The following is a 23,516-nucleotide window of genomic DNA, read 5'->3' on the forward strand; positions in this document are numbered from 1 at the left end:
TATGCAAATCATCTTATAATTTTTATGTAATGTTTTCTTTCTGGGTTCTTTATTAAAATCCTCCTCTATCCTTTCTCTCTCGGTTAAAATAAAACTGCCATCAAATTTGGAGACTGTTAATTTCTTTGTAAGTGAAGATCAAAATAATTATTTCCATCACTGTATCCTGGTCACATTTATTTAGCCGTTTTTCTGGTGACCTTACATATAATAATGTTATTCTAACTAATAATTAAGATATAATTATTATGTCTGTGTGTCTGCTTAAAACAACCAAATGTCAGCAAGGCTCTAAACTGCTCATTAGTGGAAAAGTCACATGCAGTTTGCATACAAACCAAATCTGCCATGATGCAACTATACATGCTGCAGAGAGCTAACTCCCATCTAAAAAAAATGGCTGCATGCAGAGGATCACTTCCTTTGATTTCTCAAATTAAAATGATCCAGCTCTTCTCTCTGCTGAGAGAAAAGCGATAAGAAATGTCAGTAAACATGTATACCATCTCATGGGTTACTGACAGAGATTAGTCAGTGCTATGTCTGATTTGGTGATGTGCAGCACAGAAGCTCCACAGACTTTCAATGCATGCGACCTACAGAAATACTCTGACAGTTCTGCAGTGGCAGTGAATTTATTAGTGATAGGCAGGAAGAGTACAGAGCACCAGTGGATGATTGTGTGGCGTGTTCTGTGAAGAAACGGCAAAATGATGAGATTTTCTGTCAATTAGGCGTTGCAAGCCCAGTGTACTTACCTGTGGTCTGCTTTGGGAGCTGGTGACATGAACAGAATCACTGAAAAGGCTAACTCTGCAAATGCCAGCAAACTGGTCACTTTTGAAACTGTGGTGAAGATGTGGTGTCAGTGAGCAAACTTTAAACTCCATGGATAATCCTGTCCCCCTCTGCACCACTGACAGGCAGCGGATCACCTTTTCCAACAGACTGTTTCGGCTCCACTGCCACAAGGACAGATATAAGAAATCTCTCAGACCAAATGCTACCTGCCTCTATAATTCAAAAATGTCTGTCAGAGAGTCATCTGCCAGATACACTAATAATAATAATAATTTCTCAAATATGGGTTAAACAAACTGTTGCTCTAATCATGATCATATCATCCTGAGTGGATTATTTAGGAACCAAAAACTACACCTTGCTGCTAGACCAACTAATACACTCTACTCCACCTGATCAGTGGCTGTTATTCTCTTGGTTGTTCAGTGAGTATTGTAATGTATACAGTAATTTTATAAAACGGCACTCATATTAGTGAAGTAAAATGAGTGAGAGTTAAAAGATTGAAAAAAAGGATTTAGCAACCAAGTTGTTCCATTCAGATTCCAGTCCAGAAGGTGGCAGTATTAGCCGTAAAAGCTGTTCTCCAACCGCCATTGAAAAAGAAGAAGAAACAAGAGGGCGCCTGTGCCCCTCCCTTGCTTCGTTAGGATGTATTTTTTTGTGTAGCTGGTTTGTTTATGACGCGGTTCTCTGGTTCTGTTAGCTTGACAGCTTATCAAGTGTGTAATGTTGTGAAAAAGCATAACAAAAAACTCGCTTGTGGCGTTTTTTTCGGTCGATACTGTGCTTTGTGCAAGATAGATCTAAAAGAGGGTCAGGGTTAGTTAGCATTAAGTGCTGCTTAGTCGTTCGACAGGATTACATTTGTTAGCTGCAGCGTAATGTTGGACCGGAAAGTTGTTATTTGACGACTCCCGGGCTCGGGCAATGGAATATCAGTGTTAACATAGAGGACGTTACAAGCGCATATGTAATACCTTTCAGTCATTGGCAGGTTAGGCTTATACACAGCTGCCTGGAAACTAGGCTAGCTAGCGAACTACATTGACGTTAGCATGGCGTCAGATACAAGTGACACGGAGGAATTCTATGATGCTCCAGAGGACCCCAATTTTACTCCGTCTCCACAAGTGTAAGAAAAGACGTTTTGCCAATATTACTTTTGAAAACGGTGTTAAATTGCTTGTTTTTTTCTTGTCTCATATATATCTAGCTAGCGTAGTATTGACAGCTAACGTTAGATTTGCAAAATGGCCATTCTTTCATGAAAAGCATGAACTCAAGCTGCTTCAAAGCCAGGTCATGTGCCGTGTGCAAAATACGACCCAGTCTGTTTTGTATTTAGATGCCGAATATTAATTATATGCTGTCATACAGTGCTTATGTTCACCAGCTATTCAGTGCAGGTACAGGAGAGTCTAACCCTCAAAACACTCACAAGTCACATGATGACAGTAGGATTTGGACTGAAGGAACAGGTTTCTTATCAAAGCTGAAACCACAATGCAAATTTACAGTTTTCATCCAAAACATAGCTTGTTGGAATAAAAAAAAACCCGACTGAAGGTAGCAGTAGCTTACAAAACAGTATTTTTGTATGATCCGCTGTATGACAGCTCGATTAGAGATTAATAATGTAATGTAACTTTTAAAGGTGCATTTTGTGTCTGCTTAAAAGCAAGCGGTTACTGAACCACTCTGTAAATGTTTAAAGTGTGTGCTCTGTTGCTTCTATTATTTCTTCTGATCAAAAGTTATATATGGGGTAAAAGTTATTTAATTCATTGTCTCAACTGCTTAGGTGACAGGTAAAATTATAAAAAGTTAGATTTTTGTGTTGTATTTGGGTTTTTTTCTCTGCTTTATAAGTTTAGCCTATATCAGTTTTAAACCACGTGTTTTGTGTTTCTTAGGTCTCCCGCAAAGTTCGTCATTCCTTCACCTCAGGTATGTTTATTTAAATCTAGGCACTGTTGAAACAAGGTGTCACGGGTTGTGCTGAGTTGCTCTTGGAATGATTACTCTATAGTTCAAAGTAATATGGCAACAAAATAGTGACTTTTTGATTTTTCAAATTCATATATATATGCGCACGGACACACACATAAAACACTATTAGTTTGTAGCTTGTCTATAGTTTTCCTGTCTCTGAATGACCTTTGGGAAGGGGTGACTACAGTAAAAAAAACAAAAAACATAGAGATCTATGCATTTTCCAGTTATGTTTATTAATCTTGCTTTATCCATGTTTATCCCTATGAAAGGTGCAGATTTTTACCTGTACCTTGGTGATCGTGTGTAAACGGCTATGAGCAATACCGTTCCTAAACACCTTTGTGTACTAATTGTACAAGGTCCCCTCCAAGCTCATGGCGATGTAATGTTTTTTTGACAACTACCTTTATGTTAACTCTCAGTGAAATTTGCATTACTTTGCATGTTTTTTTTTTTGTTGTTTGTTTTTTTTGCATGACCTCGCAAAAAAAGTTTGCATTTCATCTGACTCATCGTAAAAGGCTTTACTGTTTTATGATGTGGTGTCATGTGGTATTCTAGACTGCTGCTGGTTGTGACAGCAGTGAGAGTCAGGACACCCTCAGCTGTATATGTACTTATGACTGCAGAGTTGGGTTAGAGATCGTTGCTGTCAAGACTTGTTTTTTACAGTTATGGCTGTGACAAGTTTTAGTGGTGCAACATTGATTATTCACAGTGGTTTTGTGTGTGTGTGTCATTTGCAATTTTGATTCTGAACCAACATTGTTATGATGTTAGTTACATATTAGATGATGCTGATAGCTGTCCAGGATAAGAGTTTAATGCTACTGTATGTTGGTAGTATGACACATTTGTCACTGAAGACCTGATCTGGGCCAACAAACAACCGAACTTTTCAAATGGATCATCAGGAATGCAAAGCAGGCTGTCAGAGAAAACAAGTTACTGCAATGAAATGCACAAATAATTGCAAGGAAAAACAAAAATAATATATATGCTATTGCAAGGTGATGCAAACGTTAAAGACAACAATCGCCTGACCTCACTCCATGCAGGAAATGGGACCAAAATAGGAGAGCGGTATACACATTTTGAGTGGTAACAAGATGTAGACATTACTTTCAATCTAGAAAAGCCATTTGTTATATCATAAGCTGGCAGTTACACAAGGAATTAATATAAAGGTCAACAAAGAATTATTACATAACATAACCTCCAAGACTGATGAATATCATAAGATAGATAAACAATTCATCTCTAGGTTTCCATTTGTGTGGATACGCCTGAATAACTGTAATTTAGCTGTCATGTTACTGTTGATATTTCTCCTGTGTGTGTGTGTATTGTAAGTACATGTTGGTAAATGGTCTATATGTTTGTTTGTTTTTTCGAAACAGCTTTTGCACAATTCAGTAAACGTTGCGCAAGATTTGAGCTGTGCCACTTCTGAGACTCAGCAAGATGATTCGTTACAGGTATGTTTCTCTAGTCTCATCCTTGTTTAGAGTTTTGTTTTAAGTTCTGTGCAAAGAGAAACACATTTTCTTAGAGATGAGCTATAACGTAAAAAAATAGATGTTGTATTGCTAAATCGACTGTGTTTTCTCTTCTTTTAGATCATTGATAGTATCATCGAAGAGAGTCAAAAGGGAGACGTAGGTGAGGTGGCTCAGCTGTTAGATCAGCTGCATGTTGATGTAGCAGCCGAGCCAAATGAGCAGAATAATGGTGACAGGCTCCCTGGGGAGCTGGCTGTGCCAGCTGTTGAACCCCAGCTTGTCGAGAGGCCAGAGGAACAACGGAATAGCATAGTATCAAACGGCGAGTGCTCTATACCTGCTCTCGAGCCCACAGGTCTCCCAGGGCCATCAGCTGGCTCACAAGAACATGTTCAGCCTCCAGACATCACCAGCACCATAGGACAGAGTCAGCCCAGCCTGTCTGTTGCGGTTGCAGAAGGTGGTCAGGAGCCAAGACCGGCTGACATCTTAGACCAGGTTCCCTTGACTGACAGGCCAGCTGACTCGGACTCCTCTGGGTCTTTAAAACCTCAGCAGTTCACAGTGGAGCCAGACATTGTAGCTAGCACAAAGAAGCCTCCTCCCTCACGCCCACCCCCTCCAAGCGGGGGTCCTCCTGCAAGACCTCCGCCACCATCTCGGCCGAAATTACCTACCAAGAAGTCACAGGAGTGTGTTAGGCCAAGTGGGCTGGAAGGTAGGCAATACAGTGTGATTTTAATGGGTCTCAATGTCAAATGTGTTGCATCAATCCAGTGTGGGATTTTAAACTGTTACCTTTTACTAAACAAGTGTTAAAATGTCTTTATCTTTTATGTATGTCTATGTACTTATCTGCCACATCATATGAATCACACTAACATAAAGCAGACAGAAAAAGAAGACGGTTTTTCTTATAAAGTTTTTTTTGTTGTGTTGCGTGATTTTTTCCAGTGTCTGCTGTCAGTGTGGTCTGCAGTGATTCTCTGGAGCCATCAGGCCTCCTGTCTCCTGGCAGCACTGTGAGGAGTCTAACCAAAGAGCTGCAGCATTCCTTGGATCTGGCCAGTGCTACCAGTGGAGACAAGGTGGTGACGGCACAGGTGAGTGAGGCTCAGACCTCTTTTTGGTGCTAAAAAAGGAATTTAAATATTGTGTAGTAATTTCTATTTTATTTATTTATTATTTTTATTATTTATTTTTAGGAAAATGAAGATGAACAGACCTCATCTCAGAGCGGAGGACAGACCCCAGGCCCTCAACGTCCTCGGTCAAATTCTGGCAGAGAACTGACAGATGAAGTAAGAGTCAGTTTTTGTGTGTGCTTGAGTCCAAGCCACAACCTAAAATCGACACATTCCTGGCACCGGTCGTCATTGCAACAAAAATATGCTTGTGGGCATCTTAAAACAGGAAATCTTGGCCAGTGTGATGATCAAGAATTTAGACACTGGGGAAGAAATTCCTCTAATTCAGGCGGAGGAGAAACTTCCTGCTGGGATCAACCCTCTCACTCTGCACATTATGAGGAGGACCAAGGAGTACATCACGTAAGCAGAACATTATTTACGTGGGTTAGCTCGTGTTGCTGTTGTCAAATTCAATTTAAAACTGTTCAAATCACAGCTTATTAAACAAGTCAATGAGGGAAAGATTAGGGTGAAGCCAAACACTTGACCTTCAGATCAGATTCTCAGAAAAGGTTTTCCCTGTTGAGGGAATAAGTTGATTACAATGGGTTGCACTGATATTGCTCACATAAGTTTCCCATGGAAAACATGGTTAAGCTTTATCATCTAAAACAAGAACCTGGTAAAGTTTCGAGACGACGCTGATATATTTTTGGCTTTGCAGGAATGATGCAGCACAGTCAGATGATGATGAGAAGACTCAGACTCCAATGACAGACACAGACGGTGGAAAACTAAAACAGAGGACGTAAGGACTAGTGGTTTTTGGTTGCCTTTTGCTGAAACTTAGTGTATTTCCCTCTTTCACAACATCATCTAATTTAAAGTATATTAATGGTTTGTTGGTATTTCTGACCAGGACCCAGTTTAAAAAATTCCTCGGCAAGTCGGTGAAGAAGGCCAAGCATCTGGCTGAGGAGTACGGAGAGAAGGCAGTCAACAAAGTGAAAAGTGTTCGTGATGAAGGTAAAAAAAAAAAAGAGAAGGAAGTGAAAGGATGTTGTGCAGAGGCAGTTGTATTTTTTTTAAAAAACCATACAGCCTATATTCATGTTCCTGTGGATAACTTACTAAACATTACAAGAAAGTGTCCTGTCCAACTACAACCCTAGTTGTCGGTATAACAAGTTGTGTGCACACACCGTTTTTAGTGTGTGCTTTTTTTAAGCACCATAAAGAAAAAAATGCATTAAAAATACAGTTTTCTTGAACACAAGAAAATAAATAGTCTTTGACTCTGTCTCAGTTGTACGTGTTCACTATTAGAGCTCTGACTATTATCACAGAACCCTTATGAGTCCAAGAGTGCAGAAATATGGACCTGGTAATGAGCATAATGGGTCTGACTTTAAGAATATCCCAAATGCCAACACAGGCTTGTGAAATAACCCTGATACACTTCTTCTTTTTGTTTATCCTACGCTCAGTCTTCCATACAGATCAGGATGATCCATCATCGAGCGACGATGAGGGTATGCCTTACACCAGGCAGGCCAAGTTCAAGGCAGCGCATAGCTTCAAGGGTCCCTTTGACTTTGACCAGATTAAGGTTGTGCAGGACCTCAGTGGAGAGCACATGGTGGGATTATTGTACCATGTTATTTTATGCACTGACACACTGTGTGCTACTACATGCTTGTATTAAGAGATCTTTGTTTGCTTGTGTTTTTTTTTTTTTAAAGGGGGCCGTTTGGACAATGAAGTTTTCTCACTGCGGGAGGCTGCTGGCAACTGCGGGCCAAGATAACGTGGTTCGCATTTGGGTCCTGAAAACAGCGTTTGATTACTTCAATAATATGAGATTAAAGTACAATACTGAAGGTAAGCGCATTAGCAACATATTTGATTTCTTTTTTATTTGTATGATAATTGATTATTTGGGGGGAAAAAGAATTCAGCTGCCTGTCATTTTGCTTTGAAGGAGCCTTTTTTTTTTTTTTTTAAGTCGTCTTCAGTCTCTCTGAACTATTACAGACAACATAACAAAGAAACGATTTTAAATTTATAGTATGGAACCGATAGTTTCAGCAATCTCCCTCCAGGAATCTGCTGACATTTGTGAGTGTTTATTATAGGGAGTGCAGAATTATTAGGCAAGTTGTATTTTTGAGGAATAATGTTATTATTGAACAACAACCATGTTCTCAATGAACCCAAAAAACTCATTAATATCAAAGCTGAATGTTTTTGGAAGTAGTTTTTAGTTTGTTTTTAGTTTTAGCTATTTTAGGGGGATATCTGTGTGTGCAGGTGACTATTACTGTGCATAATTATTAGGCAATTTAACAAAAAACAAATATATACCCATTTCAATTATTTATTTTTACCAGTGAAACCAATATAACATCTCCACATTCACAAATATACATTTCTGACATTCAAAAACAAAACAAAAACAAATCAGCGACCAATATAGCCACCTTTCTTTGCAAGGACACTCAAAAGCCTGCCATCCATGGATTCTGTCAGTGTTTTGATCTGTTCACCATCAACATTGCGTGCAGCAGCAACCACAGCCTCCCAGACACTGTTCAGAGAGGTGTACTGTTTTCCCTCCTTGTAAATCTCACATTTGATGATGGACCACAGTAGGGCTGCACGATTAATCGTTAGAAAATCGCGATCTCGATTCATACTTATGTGCGATCTCATTTCCAAATGACAACGATTTAAAAAAAAAAAAAAAAAAAAAAAAGACGACGACGATTGTACCGCAATCTGATCCGGGACGTAATCTGCATGAAAACAAGCGCTCACTCTTCCTGCTCAACAAATGACAAGGGCGGAGCCTTATACCACGTGAGGGTATTAGCAGGGGAAAAAACAACGGTGAGCACGTCAGTGACAGGAGAAAATCTGTCCCGGTCAACCACCCAAACATCAATAACGGGAATCTTATACAGCGCTTCCCTATACCCGTCGAACTCCCGCAGGCACAAAGAAATTACGGAGGTTATTACTTATCACCTGACCAAAGATATGGCTCCCATCAACACTGTGCAAAACGAGGGATTTAGGAAAATGATCAACACCCTAGACAAACGCTACACAGTGCTGTGTTATTTTTCTATTGTTGCACTACCTGCTCTATACACGCAGTGTCGAGCAACAGTGGAGACGGAATTTCAAGCAGTACAACATTTTGCGGCAACAACAAAACATGAGACAATTGTTGTTTTTATGTTTGTTTATTGTTTTTATGTTCAGTTTCAACGAAGTTGATGTGCAGTTAATAAGTGCAATAAATATTTATACTGGAAAAGAAAATCGTGAGAGAATCGTGATCTCAATTCTAAGCCAAAAAAATCGTGATTCTCATTTTATGCAAAATCGTGCAGCCCTAGACCACAGGTTCTCAATCGGGTTCAGATCAGGTGAACAAGGTGGCCATGTCATTAGTTTTTCTTCTTTTATACCCTTTCTTGCCAGCCACGCTGTGGAGTACTTGGACGCGTGTGATGGAGCATTGTCCTGCATGAAAATCATGTTTTTCTTGAACGATGCAGACTTCTTCCTGTACCGCTGCTTGAAGAAGGTGTCTTCCAGAAACTGGCAGTAGGACTGGGAGTTGAGCTTGACTCCATCCTCAACCCGAAAAGGCCCCACAAGCTCATCTTTGATGATACCAGCCCAAACCAGTACTCCACCTTGCTGGCGTCTGAGTCGGACTGGAGCTCTCTGCCCTTTACCAATCCAGCCACGGGCCCATCCATCTGGCCCATCAAGACTCACTCTCATTTCATCAGTCCATAAAACCTTAGAAAAACCAGTCTTGAGATATTTCTTGGCCCAGTCTTGACGTTTCAGCTTGTGTGTCTTGTTCAGTGGTGGTCGTCTTTCAGCCTTTCTTACCTTGGCCATGTCTCTGAGTATTGCACACCTTGTGCTTTTGGGCACTCCAGTGATGTTGCAGCTCTGAAATATGGCCAAACTGGTGGCAAGTGGCATCTTGGCAGCTGCACGCTTGACTTTTCTCAGTTCATGGGCAGTTATTTGGCGCCTTGGTTTTTCCACACGCTTCTTGCGACCCTGTTGACTATTTTGAATGAAACGCTTGATTGTTCGATGATCACGCTTCAGAAGCTTTGCAATTTTGAGACTGCTGCATCCCTCTGCAAGATATCTCACTATTTTTGACTTTTCTGAGCCCGTCAAGTCCTTCTTTTGACCCATTTTGCCAAAGGAAACGACGTTGCCTAATAATTATGCACACCTGATATAGGGTGTTGATGTCATTAGACCACTCCCCTTCTCATTACAGAGATGCACATCACCTAATATGCTTAATTGGTAGTAGGCTTTCGAGCCTATACAGCTTGGAGTAAGACAACATGCATGAAGAGGATGATGTGGACAAAATACTCATTTGCCTAATAATTCTGCACTCCCTGTATATTGATGCTATGATTATTTTTTTATTATACTGACATGGTGATTGGTATTCTCTCAGTGATAAATTCAAAAGCCCTGGCAAAAAGGTAGCTGGAAATGCATACAGGGACTCTAAACAGACTGTGTTTACCTGATATGTAGCTACATTTCTAGGGAGGTGCACGTCAGGTTACACCTTAGGCTTTCAGAGGGGTTTGTGGTTACAATGTAGCTATGGCATAGATTTCCCACTGAAGCATAAATCCCCAGTAAGACATAGGAAAAGGTCAAGCAAAGGACCTGAAAGATGCAGGACCTTGTGCTGGTCCATCACCTGATCACTGAAGCCTCATCAGAAATGGTCTCAATGAAAGGTTGGCTTTCAAGAAGCCATTCTTAAGGAAGGAGAATAGGGAGAAAAGCCTGAGGTAAGCCAAGTTACACAGAAACTGGGCTGAAAATCAGTGACAGCAGGTCTCATGGAGTGATGGATCCAAATTTGGCATTTCTGGTTTAAGTTGTCAGTGCATATATGGAAGGGATCAGGAAAGGGGTTGCACAACGAGGATCTCCAGTGCTACTGGAGATCAAAAATGAAGAAATTTTGAATGCAGAAAAATCAGATTTTGACATATATTTCTGAACATGTGGCAGTCAGTGTAACAAGGCATACCTGGATAGAAGAACGGAGTGAAACACTATCAGTCAGCTTTGAATGTCCTTCAAGAGGCCTGCAGAACCATTCCTGAAGACTACTTAAAGAAATGAGCAGAAAGCTTCTCAAGCTGCCAACTCTGTTTTTGCCCTATATACTGCATCTGATGTATGTTTACACATGCTTTAGTAAATAGTTTGTTACACCTATTTAACATTTTCCTAGCCAAATATAAAGAAATTAAGACTCAAGACTTTTCCAGAAGATGTTCAAGTTCTTGTTAGAGAAACCTTCCTTTGTTTTTTCTTCTCCAGGTCGAGTGTCACCTTCTCCTTCTCAGGAAAGTTTATGTTCTTCTAAATCTGACACTGAGACTGGGGTGAGTGATGACACTAACACAAAAATCAGACATTTTTAAGCCATTTTTGTTCCAGATGTGTACCTAAGTGACATTTTTATTGTAGGCGAGTTGTATTCCAGAGGACCCAGACACGGAAGATAGAAATGCCCCTTTCCGTCAAGTCCCTTTCTGCAAGTACAAGGGTCACACGGCTGATCTGTTGGACTTATCCTGGTCAAAGGTGATTAAAGCACCCTGTTAAGTTTTTCTACCCCCACACATTTTCTTCTCTCTTGTCTCATCTTTTCCAAAAAAATTTTTGTCTAGAACTTTTTCCTGCTCTCCTCTTCCATGGATAAAACAGTCAGGTTATGGCACATATCCAGGCGAGAGTGTCTCTGCTGCTTTCAGCACATTGATTTTGTCACAGCCATTGCTTTCCATCCCAGGGTACGTTAAGTCACCTTGCATTACTGCTCTCAGCGCAAATCATACATCTATTATTTTGTCTCACAGACTCCATTCATAGTACTTTTTTTTTCTTCTTACCCAGGATGACAGGTACTTTTTAAGCGGCTCTCTAGATGGAAAACTACGGCTCTGGAACATTCCAGATAAGAAGGTGGCTTTGTGGAATGAGGTGGATGGCCAAACCCGGCTCATCACCGCTGCCAACTTCTGCCAAAATGGGAAATATGCAGTGATTGGCACCTATGATGGTCGATGTATCTTCTATGACACAGAGGTATACACATACATTGCTTCATCCAGCCAATACATGGTTTAATTATTTCTTTATAGTACTTTTTTTCATGAACACATCCATTCAAATATGAAGCAAATGCATTTTTCTGTTTGCACCTTGTTTTTAGCGTCTGAAATACCACACGCAAATTCATGTGCGGTCCACCAGAGGAAGGAACAAAGTGGGACGCAAGATCACTGGCATTGAACCTCTGCCTGGAGAAAATAAGGTAACAGCTGGCCATCCCTACAAATATGTCTGCGGTGGGTCGTCAATAGGGCTTGGTAAACTGCGGTTTACTAGACCATCTTTATTTCAAGGCTTTCATAGCTTAATTTTTCAGATTTAAAGAGAATAAAAAATATATATAAAGAGAAATAAAATATAATCTTAATATTTAAAGATATTGGTCAGTAAAACTTTGAGGGACTGACCTGGAGCTGTTGGGTTTTGCTGAATTGCTGTTAACATTATGATGGTGTAGATGTTAATAATTAAAGTCTTGTTTTTAACAGCACAAAATTTTGAGTCGAAGTCCAGGGCAAACTTCAGAATGCTGATAGGCGCTGGTTCATTGAACTAATCGATGGAATACTTGATTACTAAAATAATCGACAGCTGCAGCCCTAGTCGTCAGTGTAACAAGTCGTGTCTGTAAGACTTGTGAAATGCCAAATGTTGAACTGTACCCTTTGCCCATAGATTTTGGTGACATCAAATGATTCCCGCATTCGCCTTTATGACCTGAGGGACTTGTCTCTATCAATGAAGTACAAGGGTTATGTCAACAGTAGCAGCCAGATTAAGGCCAGCTTCAGGTAAGGGTGTACATTGCTTCTAGTTTGTTTGTTTTTTGTCAGTTTCTAACCTTAAGCATGGACAAAAGCTCTTTCTGTTGTTGTTGTTGTTGTTGTTGTATTGACACAGTATGTTGCAGTAAACCTGTTTGGCCTTTTTTCTGTAGTCACGACTACTCCTTCATTGTAAGCGGCTCAGAGGACAAGTACATATACATCTGGAGCACTTACCATGACTTGAGTAAATTCACATCTGTACGGCGGGACCGCAATGACTTCTGGGAAGGGATTAAAGGTAACTGTGGTTATGCTAAGTGGCAAACACCGTTTAATGTAAGCAGCCATGGGGCTGCCACTAAAGAGTTTTTCTCTTTCAGCACACAACGCTGTGGTTACGTCAGCCATTTTCGCACCCCACCCAGGCCTTATTGTCCCACAGGAGAGTGGTGCAGAGAAGCCAGAAGCAGAGTGTAAGAGCCTGGACTCCACAGACTCTGAAACGATACCCTCAGGTATGCCCCCTTTAATTTGCATATGACTCAAGATTTCTTAGAACATCACAGTTCAGTGTCGTAAACTTGCAATGCCATTTTCTCTCTTTGCAGGAGCATTAAAGACAGATCACACAGAAGTTCTTCTCTCCGCTGACTTCACTGGAGCCATCAAGGTTTTTATCAATGTAAAAAAATACTGAGCATTTTAGAGGCTCTTGGCTCTTCAGGTTCAGGCCCGTCTATCAGTGATCAGTCCTAAAGGTTGAGGACAACTTGTCTCAGAGCCTTGTAAGGTCACTAAGTACCTAATGGTACTGAGACAAAGTTGTCTGTAGTAGCGGTTTTTGGTAAACAGGGACTAGGTGGAATAAATAGACTGTAAATGGACAAAGTGAGGTTCCTTACCACTTTTTGTTTTTAAATCTTTGATACCAGACAACTGTGAACAGTTTGGTCTGAACGAAAGATCTGGACATGTCAAGCGTGAACAGAAACTAAATATGTTCAGATACGCACGTGTACATTTCAGGCGGTATGGTCAGGGCTGAATATAGCTAGAAGACTACCTGTAACAGTATGGGGCACCTTATGCTTTCTTTGGCTACCACATTTCAGAAGAAATTTAGAGAAGCAAGGCCCTGATGTTGGGCAGATTTTCATGTCTTGTGTTAAGACGCATTTGTCTCAAGGTGTCTAAAGCTGGACTGTAATGTCATTTACAAAATATTCGTGCCTACAGAGTCTAGATTGCTTTCTAAATTACACTTCTAAAGCTTTCCTCTCACTTTATCAAATATTTCAGCAGATAACAAACATTTCAGTGCAGGAGATGTGTGGCTACTAATGATCGGGGCTGGGCATCTTAAATCTGTGTTTCAGAACCAGTATTGGGTCAAGTACTTTTGATACATTTCTTTGTTCAATGAAAGCACATTTCATTCTATAAAACAGTTGTGTAAATTTACTGTGTAACATTGCATACTTAATGCTTTTGTAAACAAATGCTCTATTACTTTCCTCAATAAAAATCCACACAAACTAAAAGAGTGCTTGTCCACAAGTCATTAACTTAACATTTTGATGCTTTTTCTCACGAATCATCTTACACACACACACACGCTTCCATCACCAAAGGTGATTTATTTAGTGTCCGAACTTTACAGCGACTTTTGTTTGTTTTAAACCAAACATTAAAACAAAAATAAATATAATTACAGTGTTCATTCTTCATCATATAAAAGTGTACTGAATCTTGCATGGAGTGTTTTAGTTATGACAGAGCAGACGGGTTGGTCTGTTTGAAAGAGCGCTGCAGAAGTGCACTGTGTTACTTTGTGGACAGGAGCACGCACTGCAGAGCTGAGTCAATGTTTGCTCTTCTTTGCTTTCTTGTGTGAGCCACGGGGTGACCGTGACCTGGATTTGCCTGCCTTGTGGTCCGGAGATGGTGATCGGGAACGTTTGGACCGTTTGGGAGACCTGAACAAAACAGAAGATAAAATACTGACTTTAAAGATAACACTCAGGATGGATGCTACTGCAAAAGCATCAGTTGACTTACTTTAAAGGAGAGATGCTCCTTGATTTTCGGGCCTGGTGTCCAGGGTCATTACTACGTCTTCTATCCCCATCGTCATTTTTTCTGCTCCTTTCTTTGCTCCTCCTGTCGTCCTTGGACCTCTCCTTGGATTTTGATGTTGATCTCTCATTCTTCTCTTCATCTTTTTCAAACTCCTACAGGACAGTAAAAACATCCCTGTTAATTTGTAGTTATCCAATTCCCTAATCAGCTCAGTCAGGTTTAATGGGAGTTTCTTTCTAGCAGGTTCTATAACAAGGAAAGTAATTTTTTTTTTTTTTTTTTTTTTAAACCTCTTTGTCATCTTTTTTGGTCCATGGGCAAAAGCAATAAAATGCAGAATTATTTAAATGCAATGAAGCTGCTACATTAGAACACAAGTCCAGCAAATTCTGCTAGTTTTTTTCCCCCCCCTCTTGAGATCTCCACACATAACATACCCAACAGAGCAACATTTCTAGTAGTGAATATGAACCGTGCCACACAAAGCAAATTGTGCACAAACAAGAACCAACAGCACCTAGCTTAAAATAAACTGCAGCTACAGTTCCTTACCAGTAGATGGTGCAATATTGACAAACATTTACAACTCTGCCACTAAATCATTATTTTAACTGTACTGACCAATTTGAACTAATTTTGTTTCTTTTTTTTCCCCCACTACACTGTTCATTATTAGAGGATGTGCTTCTATTATACATGAGTGACTTGTATTTTGCTTAAAGTGGGGCTCTTGGGGAGAAAATCTGAGCACCTTTTATTCCTCCACAGGTAAAACACAGTGCAATGTAATTTTAAAGCTATACTAATTCAAGTGGCTCATCAACCCACCTTTTGTAGCAGTTTGTTTCTGTAGTGCTCCACTTGTTGCTGTAAGCTCATTCCAGACTTCCTCTGCCTTTTGCCAGACTCCAGCTCATCTTGGATCTTCATAACCTTTACCTGTGTTATAGTGAGAAAGCAAATCAGTTCTGAACATTTACCAACTACAATCTGACTTATTGTCCAACATGCCTGATGGTGGTACTCACCATCAGGCATGTTTTTTTTTTTTTTTTTTTTTTTTAAATAAGAACTAAAGGTACACAGTTTTCAGCAAATCTAACTCATACAAAGATGCTTTTGAACAACTTTTCACTTGCCTCTAGCTCTCTCAGCCTTTTCCTTTTGCTCTCAGACATCTGAAAACTTCTGAGCGAGCTTTGAAAAACCGCACTGTCATAGTTTGATAGACTGGAGGAATCGGCACTGCTGTCACTCTCCGAGTCTTCCTCTTGCGAGTTGCCACTGTTGACAGGCATGAGATCCATTTGACTGCAGTCTCTTTTTTTAAATAAATGTACACAGGAGGCGAGACACTCGGGCCTTACCTCACGTTTGCTTCATCGCCGCTGTCTCGCTCCACCACAGTGTCCCACTTAGATTCAGTCTTTGCTATGAGAGATAAGAGAACAATAAGCACGATGATCTGGGCAGATTGATGATACAGTAACATCCTGACAAGTCTTACCTTGAGAAAACACCCCAGTATCAGTAGTCTTCTCCCACTTAGATAAAGGCACACTTGAGACAGGAACACTGCCTTCATCCACTGGGGAGATAAAACAGCCACAAGGTTAGGACGAGGACAGGTCATCCTTGAAAGGCTTCCAGTTAGATCGTGATAACAGTGACTTTGCTCTTTAATGACTGAGAAATACAGCACAAATCTGTTCCTGCTGAGATCGAGATGCGCACTCGTTACTCAGGACGTCAGTGTTTTGATGTATGAGCTGGGTGGATTATTGACTTTTTTGGTTTAAAAAAAAAAAAAAAAAAAAGAACACTATTAATATGCTGTGGACTCACAAGGCATCCCATCAATGTCATCAGCGGTGACCCCTAAGGGAACACCGTCTATGTCATCAACAGGGACTCCATCCAGAGGGTCCCAGCCCATAGGGCAGCCATCCAAGTCATCCACAGGAGCTCTGTCCAAAGGTATGCCATCTATAGGTGTGCTGTCCATTGGTGCACCGTCAATATCACAGGATACTTCCTACGAAGAGACATGGAAATGCATTTATGTCGAGGTTCATTTACTTTTCAACAAGAAGGGGAGCCTATATTGTTGAAATGGCATCACCAACAGGCAGTAATAAGGGGAGTAATTCAGCTAACCTCTGCCATCTCTGCTAGCTCCTCCCCTGCTTTGGCAAAGCCAAGAAAGATATTCTGAAGGTGGATTAGATAAGGCTGTGGGTAAATGGCCCAGTCCTCCCAAGCTCGAAAACAACTCATGACCTTTTGCTGTGGAGAGAAAGAGATAATATGCACATGAAAATGTTTTGTTGTCCTATTTTTAGTAAATGTCCTTGTGCGAAAAGCAAGCGGATTCCATGATTACCTTAAACAGCTCAGCCTGCAGCCTGGCTTGTATGTTTTTGTGCGCTGCGTTAAGATCTCCAAAGATCTGTGGCAGCTTTGCTTCAAAACTGGAAAGATGAGGGGAAAACTTTAAGATGGTCAGACAAAGCTGAAATAAAATGCGATCAGAGTGCTCAGGCCAAACTTAGGGAAAGTCTCTTACTATTTCCGGTAATACGAGGCACCGGCTACTTTGGCACATGAATTGTGCAAGATGTCTGACACAAGGTACAATCTGGCGATCTGTGAGATTGAAGTGGACAGAAAAGTTCAATATGACCTGGTTATTGTAGCTTTACAGAGCTTCTGTGTAACACGTGTTTTATATAAAGATATATGGAAGCAAACTGCCTTCTTCTGAAGGGACGTCTGGAGCGAGGAGAAGGAATCTGAGACATGTCCCACTACTTCCTCTGCTGCGTCCGCTCGGTCAAGACAGAACATCATGGCATTGGCAATGTCTTCTCTCCCAGCAGCGAGCTCCTTAAGCAACATCTCCAGCCTCTGTCTGTGCCTGAAAGATGTTTACAGAAGAGTCATGTTCGTTCAGTTTAACTGAAGTTACAAGCGTAAATAAATGTCGCCGTGACCGCTAGATGACTTACTCGGCTCGGAGTTGCCCTTTCTTCACCTCCTCCTCATGGGAAACATCATCTTCTTCCTCTTGCCTTTCTTCACTTCTCTGAGAGTAGCTGTTTAAAGAAGGTGGTCTCCACAAAGAGCCTCCGCGGAACATGCGAAAATCTGTCGTCCTCCACTCTGTTGGGGACTCTCCCTGAGGTACGGATGAAAACCAGACAAATTTAAAAAAAAAAAAGAAAAGATGATTTAAATCCACATGACCCCGTTACTTCCGGTAACTGTTCAGAAACAAGGTTTTGCAGAAACAGAATACCTGAAGAATGGAGAAAAGCTTCCAGCGATAGTACACATGATCTTGGCTTTTGTTGTCAAAAAGGAATCTGAGACAATAACAGATAAATCAAACACGATGCAATTTTCTCTCAACTTAACACCAACACGGGCCCAAGTGCTGCAAACATACCTGTAATGTGGGTTGTTTTTCTCTTTATTCATGATTATGGCTTCAAACACTGCACCTTCACGCACCACAAACTCTATCATCCTGTGAATAAGGAATAACAGATTCCTGTGGGGACAGAGAGGCGCATCAGAGCCAGGTTTAAGATTAAAACTCATAATGCACACTCAAGCATCTCTAACAGTAAAAGGCCCATGAATATTATTGGCAGACTAAATAATCAAGATATACTGTGCTTATGCATGCCCAAATATAATAGGAAAACCACACGTGTGGGCCTGTCTTTTTTCCCGATAACTGAATGTAAGAATGGAGAAGAAATGACACAATCACAATAACTTTTCATGGCTCACGTTGCAAAGCCCCAATCCAAAGTTTAACATTAATCATGAAGCTTCAAGATGCCAAATATGCAAGAATCCTGAGGTCTTGCTATATTTGACTCATGCAAGGCTTTGAGAAGAAAAAAACAGTAATTTATTACTGTGTTTTAGTTGTCAGGGTTGCCAAATTTATGACATCCTGTAAAAATCTTGCTGTCTAAAATGTCTGAAAAAGATGGTTACTTTGGATTGGGGCTGCAGACCTGAAACCTGTTTGAACTTGATCAGTGTAGACTGTGTTCATGCAGTTATGTCTGCCACTATAGTTACACTCACATATTACTCTACTATGACCTGAAGGAGCTGCTGGCTTGATTTATGACAAAAGTACTACTCTACTGATATCTGACTTGAGAAAAATCAACATGCCTTCTAGCTGTATCGTCTGCAGTGTCTCAGCCTACCCATGGGAAATCCAGGGTTTAAAATACAGATACCAACGGATATTTACAACAATTGCAATTAAGTATTTAACAGAAAAATAGCTGACAACTGAATGACATGGTGGGAACAAGATGAGTTTTGATGGATTTTTAATAAACTGAAACAAGAATTGCATGTAAACCTCAAGCCATGACATTTGACATGTGTGAGGAATTATCCAAAAGTTCTGCAACTCTGCCCTTAAAAAGCAAACACCAGGCTTAATGTAAAATGGCCCATCTACCCCTTTCGAGGTTGCTCTGTAGCTCTGAGCTGCTTCCAGTGTCGCTCAATCTACAGAAGGCGGGGGGGCCGGGGGGGGGGAACTGTGCAGCGCACTGATGAGGCAACTGTGTTTTTTGGCCACAACAACAGTCTTCACTAACTGCAAATGGTCAGAGCACGCCTGAGCATGTAGCCTTCTAAAAACAGCAGCTCTGCTGGAAATGGTTTACTGCTTCCCAAGGAGAGGGGAAGGTGACCAAATTTAGATTTTTATCATCACGGGCAGAATCACACCTCCAACAAGTTGCAGATGTCAAAGTATCCACCCACTTACAGCAACTGTAAAACAACTGTGGGATGCCAAGTGTATTTCTAACAGCCCTAAGACCTGAGACTTCCTGCCACAAACAACACATCTGGATAAAAGAACAGTGCACCACAGCCTCTCGCTTATAACACTTGTGTTACAACAGCTGGGCAGTCATAGTAAGAAGAGTGTGTATACCTTTCGGTTGGGATAACCACTTTGACTACGGCTTCGGACAGAGTCTGTTTGTGAAGTCAAACCAAATAGTGAAAACGTTAAAACGTGAGCACTTGTACAGATGAAACACTGCAGGATACATACAGCATAGAAAACGGTGACAGTATTAACGGTCAGTGAAAAGAGATAGGGTGACACAGCTGTAGGACTCCAATGAACTATTGTAAAATACTACACAATCTATACAAGCTGAGCTGATTCGAGTAAATAACTGTGACAAATAACTTTTCAAAGCACACATTTACCCTGACTTGGTCACTAGCTATAGTTTCCAAACTTAGATCAACAGCAGGCCTTTCCACAATAAATAAGTAAATAATAACAATAATAATAAAATAATAATAATAATAATAATAATAATAATAATAGTAATACTGATAAATCTGCAGGTCTTTAAAGAAACAGTTTTCCTTTAATTGTCACACTCTTATTCCTAATTCATTACATCACCATACAAATGCAGTTAACACCAATTACTTGTGGATGAGATTTTACCTTGTCAAGCTCTTTTTTAGACATGCCCAGCGGCTTGGTGAAGTCATTGCGGAAGCGATCCCTGGGCTGAGCATTGAAAGGCAGGCCGGACGGCGGCGGCGGTGTGACTCTCACTCCCACCGGCGTGTAGAGTGGCTGAGGTGGGATGCGAGCTGGTTTGCCCCATCCCAGCTTCATCTCAAACCCCATAATCACTTTACCTACAAAGCAAACCATATTTCATTGTGCTGTGAGAAAAACAGCTGTGATATGTAACAGGGGTATTTTTAAGAGTCACCTGTACCATCTAGTGCAGCCAAGGCTCTCTCCGCATCTTTCCGTGTCATGAAGGCCACGAATGCTCTGTTAGAGGTTCTGCAGCGCTCCTCGTCTGTTCGGGGCCACATAATCTTCACACTGGCCAGGGGACCATACTTGCAAAACTCTTTACAGAGCATTTCTTCATTCATCTGAAAAGTAGTAGAAATTTAAAGCGAGGGTCGTACGTGAGCAATATGTTGAACCTATGCAAGTCTGTGTGGACCTTTACCTTTGGACTTATGCAGTTAATGTAGAGATTAGTGGTGGTTGGCACTGTCAGGTCATCATATAACGCTGTAGGGTGAAAAAGGGCTTGATGTTAGGTCAATTTAAAGGTTACCAAATTGATTCAACTAACAACAACAGTAATATCAAAGGAGGGGTTTTACTTGATCGTCCTGATAAAGGCGTGTCCAGATCTCCATAATGTCCTCCACCGGAGTCAGTTTTCTTCCTTTTATGTCTCTCCTCACGCTCTTCTTGTATTCTGTATCCCCACACATGAAAACAGATTTACATGTCCCAAGAAGATAAACATATTTCACAGAAACATGATTTCTAGCACATTTTTGAAAAATAAATTAAAAAACAAAATCAACTTACAGCTTAAGTTCTTCCTTGAATAGTTCGAGATTACTCTTCTTTTTCTCTTCTGCCTTTTTTTTAAAGGTCTATCAAACAAACAAACAGCTGGTTATTAAAAACGTTCAAACACTGAAAGCTAAGGCTAATAGGACCGTATTTTTACATTAATACTTAATCAGATATTATGCATTTGATCCAAAATAAAAAAAATGAATAAACTTACAGACTTTTTGCTTTCAGCTGACGGTGAGACATGCTGGGACACGTGGACAAACTTGGTAGCAGGTTGGTAGAGCTTACTTTTCTTGACCTCTGCTGCTTCCTCCTCTGCAAAGATTAAGACAACCCTCGAATACTGATCCGGCTTATTTATGTAAACGCTTTCATTGTTATGACTTGACCCTGAACACCATTCGGACAGAAAGTGGCACTGGTTCCAAAAACAATTCATATAAACTCACTCACAAGTGAACTAAATGAGATGTCTGTTCATATAACAATACGTTGAGCAACTATGTTCAACTATAAGTAATCCTATAGTCCAGTTCTCCCAGAGTTCACAGAGTCTCTGAATTTTATTAAACCATCACAAACATGTGGCCCTTAAAAATGAAGATGGTGAACTATTTCACTGCTGAGTCAGGCACTCAGTTCATTATTATTATTATTAGTATTTTAAACATGCAACTTGAAATCAGGCTTGGTCCTGACATCCCACTGCTGAACAAAAGGAACATAACTGCAATGTCGCTAAATCACATCATGATGCTTGTGAAAACCCTCGCTGCTCACCTTTAGTCGCATTCACAATACCTCCACGGACAAAAGTTTTCACTCTGCTTTTCTCGCTGGTCTCAAATGAAGCCAGAAATTCTTCAAACACCTCTGCTGCTTTTTCTTCCTCCTAGACATACAAGGAAACACTATTTGTATTAATTCATTACCATATGATCTTAATAAGGTTTTATTTCCGCCAAACATTCAAAAAACACTCTCCATCGTATCTAAATGTTACATCGCAAACCCCCTGCACCTTTTTTTTGAGCTCCTCTTGTTCCTTCTTTGTGAGTGTTTTCAGTGGAGCTGCTGGTTTCCCCTTTCTATCTGCCATGCTCAAGCTGCAAGCAGTACATAATAATACACAAGGGTGGAAAAGTTCATGTTAAAATGCCTTTCAATTGGTAGCACAGAAGCAATTGTAGAGCTAGCACTTTCTTGTAGCATTTTCATGCTTTGATAATAACAGTAAATCTTAAAGAGAGCTCCCTGATCCAGTGGGAGGAAGAGCCCACAGCAGCAGACATGCACTGAAGGGCAAAGCAATAGAAATCTCTGTCTTCTGTTGAGTCATCTTACCGATTTAGTGTCACTTATGGCATCCTTTCTTTGGTAAGATATTGGATACAGACTATTAAAGGAGAAAAACACAGAGTATTAATCGCCAAATAAAATAAACAACACACAGGCTTAGAAAAAACTAGTGCTACTCATCAATAACCACACACAGTGCTAACCTATGGTACCAGGGGGGTGGACACTGGAGTGTTTACAACCCTTAAGTTTGATAGTTAAAGCCAAGAAGATGAAGTGCATTAAACTAAGAGGCTTTTTGAACAATAAACATGCACTACTTAAACAGAGAAGCTGGTCAGGTCCATCTGGAGCAAATAAACGTGTTTAAAAGGCCTGGACAACACACAGGCTACCATTCCACTTTGCTAATGTTAGCTAACGAATAAAGAGCTAGCCCACCCTTAACCTTCACATGAATAATGCTAGAGCTTATATTTCCTCTGTCAACCTATGACCCCAACAATTCAGTAACTCGGACACATTTGCATCTTTCATAATCGCAAACACCTCCCTCAGTGCTAACACTCACACAGAGCTCAGACACTCTTAGCTAGCTAACATAACTGTCTCTTTATGTTGTTCTGAAACGCCGCAAAAGCGCCGACTGACCGCGCAGGACAGCGTTTAAACCACAGTGCATGCACACAACCCGATATAACCGCAACTTACAACGTGTGTTAAGCTATTGCTTCACCATTTGTTTGCGACTGACAAGTGGTTTTTTATCACATCGTGCTAGCACGAAACGAGTGGAGCTCCTGTGAGAGGACGCCTGCTCTTCTCTGCTCGGTCCGCAGCTTAATTAAAGGAGTCCGTATCTCTGTGCGCTCATACTCCACTCATTACGGAGACTTCTCTTTCTTTCATCTACCTGCTGCTACAGTTTTGCCTCCTCACGTCCAGGTTTGTGGTGGTCACCGGCTGTGGGGTTTTCATAAATCTCATAAATGTCAGTTTGGGGTTTAAACAAAGACAGAGAGAGAGAGAGAGAGACCCCTTTATTTATTAAAGTGCAAGAGGCTGATTTAAAGCACTTTTGAACACCAGTGGACAAAAGACAGTCCGAATCAATTACTGATTATATGTGACACGTGTGATGGAAAATATTAAGGTATATAAAATAATTATAATAAATTCAAAACGTGCCCCGATCATCAAGCTGCAAAGCAATTGGTGGACCTTGGCTTACTTGTTTTCATGATCATTTGTACCCATTATTATCCAGTCCAATCCAACTTTATTTATAGACTTTAAAACATAGTTACCAAAGGATAGCCATAAAAAACAA

General features: G+C 40.6%; 2 protein-coding genes across 6 annotated transcripts; one reads left to right on the forward strand and one right to left on the reverse strand.

Annotated features, from left to right (window-relative positions):
- The first annotated feature begins 1,400 nt into the window (after positions 1-1,400).
- wdr44 (WD repeat domain 44) lies at positions 1,401-13,953 on the forward strand. The gene is made up of 20 exons (XM_086308523.1): positions 1,401-1,936; positions 2,718-2,751; positions 4,200-4,277; positions 4,419-5,019; positions 5,256-5,404; positions 5,507-5,602; positions 5,715-5,851; positions 6,156-6,239; positions 6,351-6,457; positions 6,919-7,070; positions 7,174-7,312; positions 10,832-10,896; positions 10,982-11,098; positions 11,185-11,307; positions 11,411-11,602; positions 11,730-11,831; positions 12,305-12,420; positions 12,567-12,694; positions 12,777-12,911; positions 13,005-13,953. Exons 1-20 carry the CDS (start codon positions 1,860-1,862, stop codon positions 13,091-13,093), a joined length of 2,721 nt encoding a protein of 906 aa, XP_086164649.1. The 5' UTR covers positions 1,401-1,859; the 3' UTR covers positions 13,094-13,953.
- Positions 13,721-23,206, reverse strand: LOC147320486 (U2 snRNP-associated SURP motif-containing protein). Of its 5 annotated transcripts, none has more exons than XM_086308526.1 (25): positions 23,100-23,206; positions 22,232-22,283; positions 21,909-21,993; positions 21,668-21,779; positions 21,099-21,202; positions 20,894-20,961; positions 20,680-20,777; positions 20,520-20,584; positions 20,274-20,439; positions 19,991-20,190; positions 19,457-19,500; positions 17,924-18,028; positions 17,774-17,840; positions 17,484-17,653; positions 17,230-17,392; positions 17,042-17,121; positions 16,859-16,946; positions 16,633-16,761; positions 16,321-16,510; positions 15,983-16,063; positions 15,843-15,906; positions 15,615-15,759; positions 15,304-15,414; positions 14,455-14,627; positions 13,721-14,372 (listed from the first exon to the last, which is right to left on the reverse strand). In XM_086308526.1, the coding sequence occupies exons 3-25, from the start codon at positions 21,984-21,986 to the stop codon at positions 14,258-14,260; spliced, it is 2,616 nt and encodes an 871-aa protein (XP_086164652.1). In that variant the 5' UTR covers positions 21,987-21,993; positions 22,232-22,283; positions 23,100-23,206; the 3' UTR covers positions 13,721-14,257. The 5 variants fall into 5 exon arrangements, with proteins under 5 accessions (XP_086164652.1, XP_086164650.1, XP_086164653.1 ...); XM_086308524.1 differs by lacking the exon at positions 23,100-23,206 and adding an exon at positions 22,898-23,055; XM_086308527.1 differs by lacking the exon at positions 23,100-23,206 and adding an exon at positions 22,923-23,043.
- Between the last annotated feature and the right edge of the window lie 310 nt (positions 23,207-23,516).

This window comes from Aulonocara sp. 'chitande type north' Nkhata Bay, linkage group LG10 (genome assembly GCF_057382095.1).
Source record: "Aulonocara sp. 'chitande type north' Nkhata Bay isolate Kocher_YH1m ecotype deep benthic linkage group LG10, A_spYH_male_GT1.1, whole genome shotgun sequence".
In the NCBI taxonomy this organism is placed as follows: Eukaryota; Metazoa; Chordata; class Actinopteri; order Cichliformes; family Cichlidae; genus Aulonocara; species Aulonocara sp. 'chitande type north' Nkhata Bay.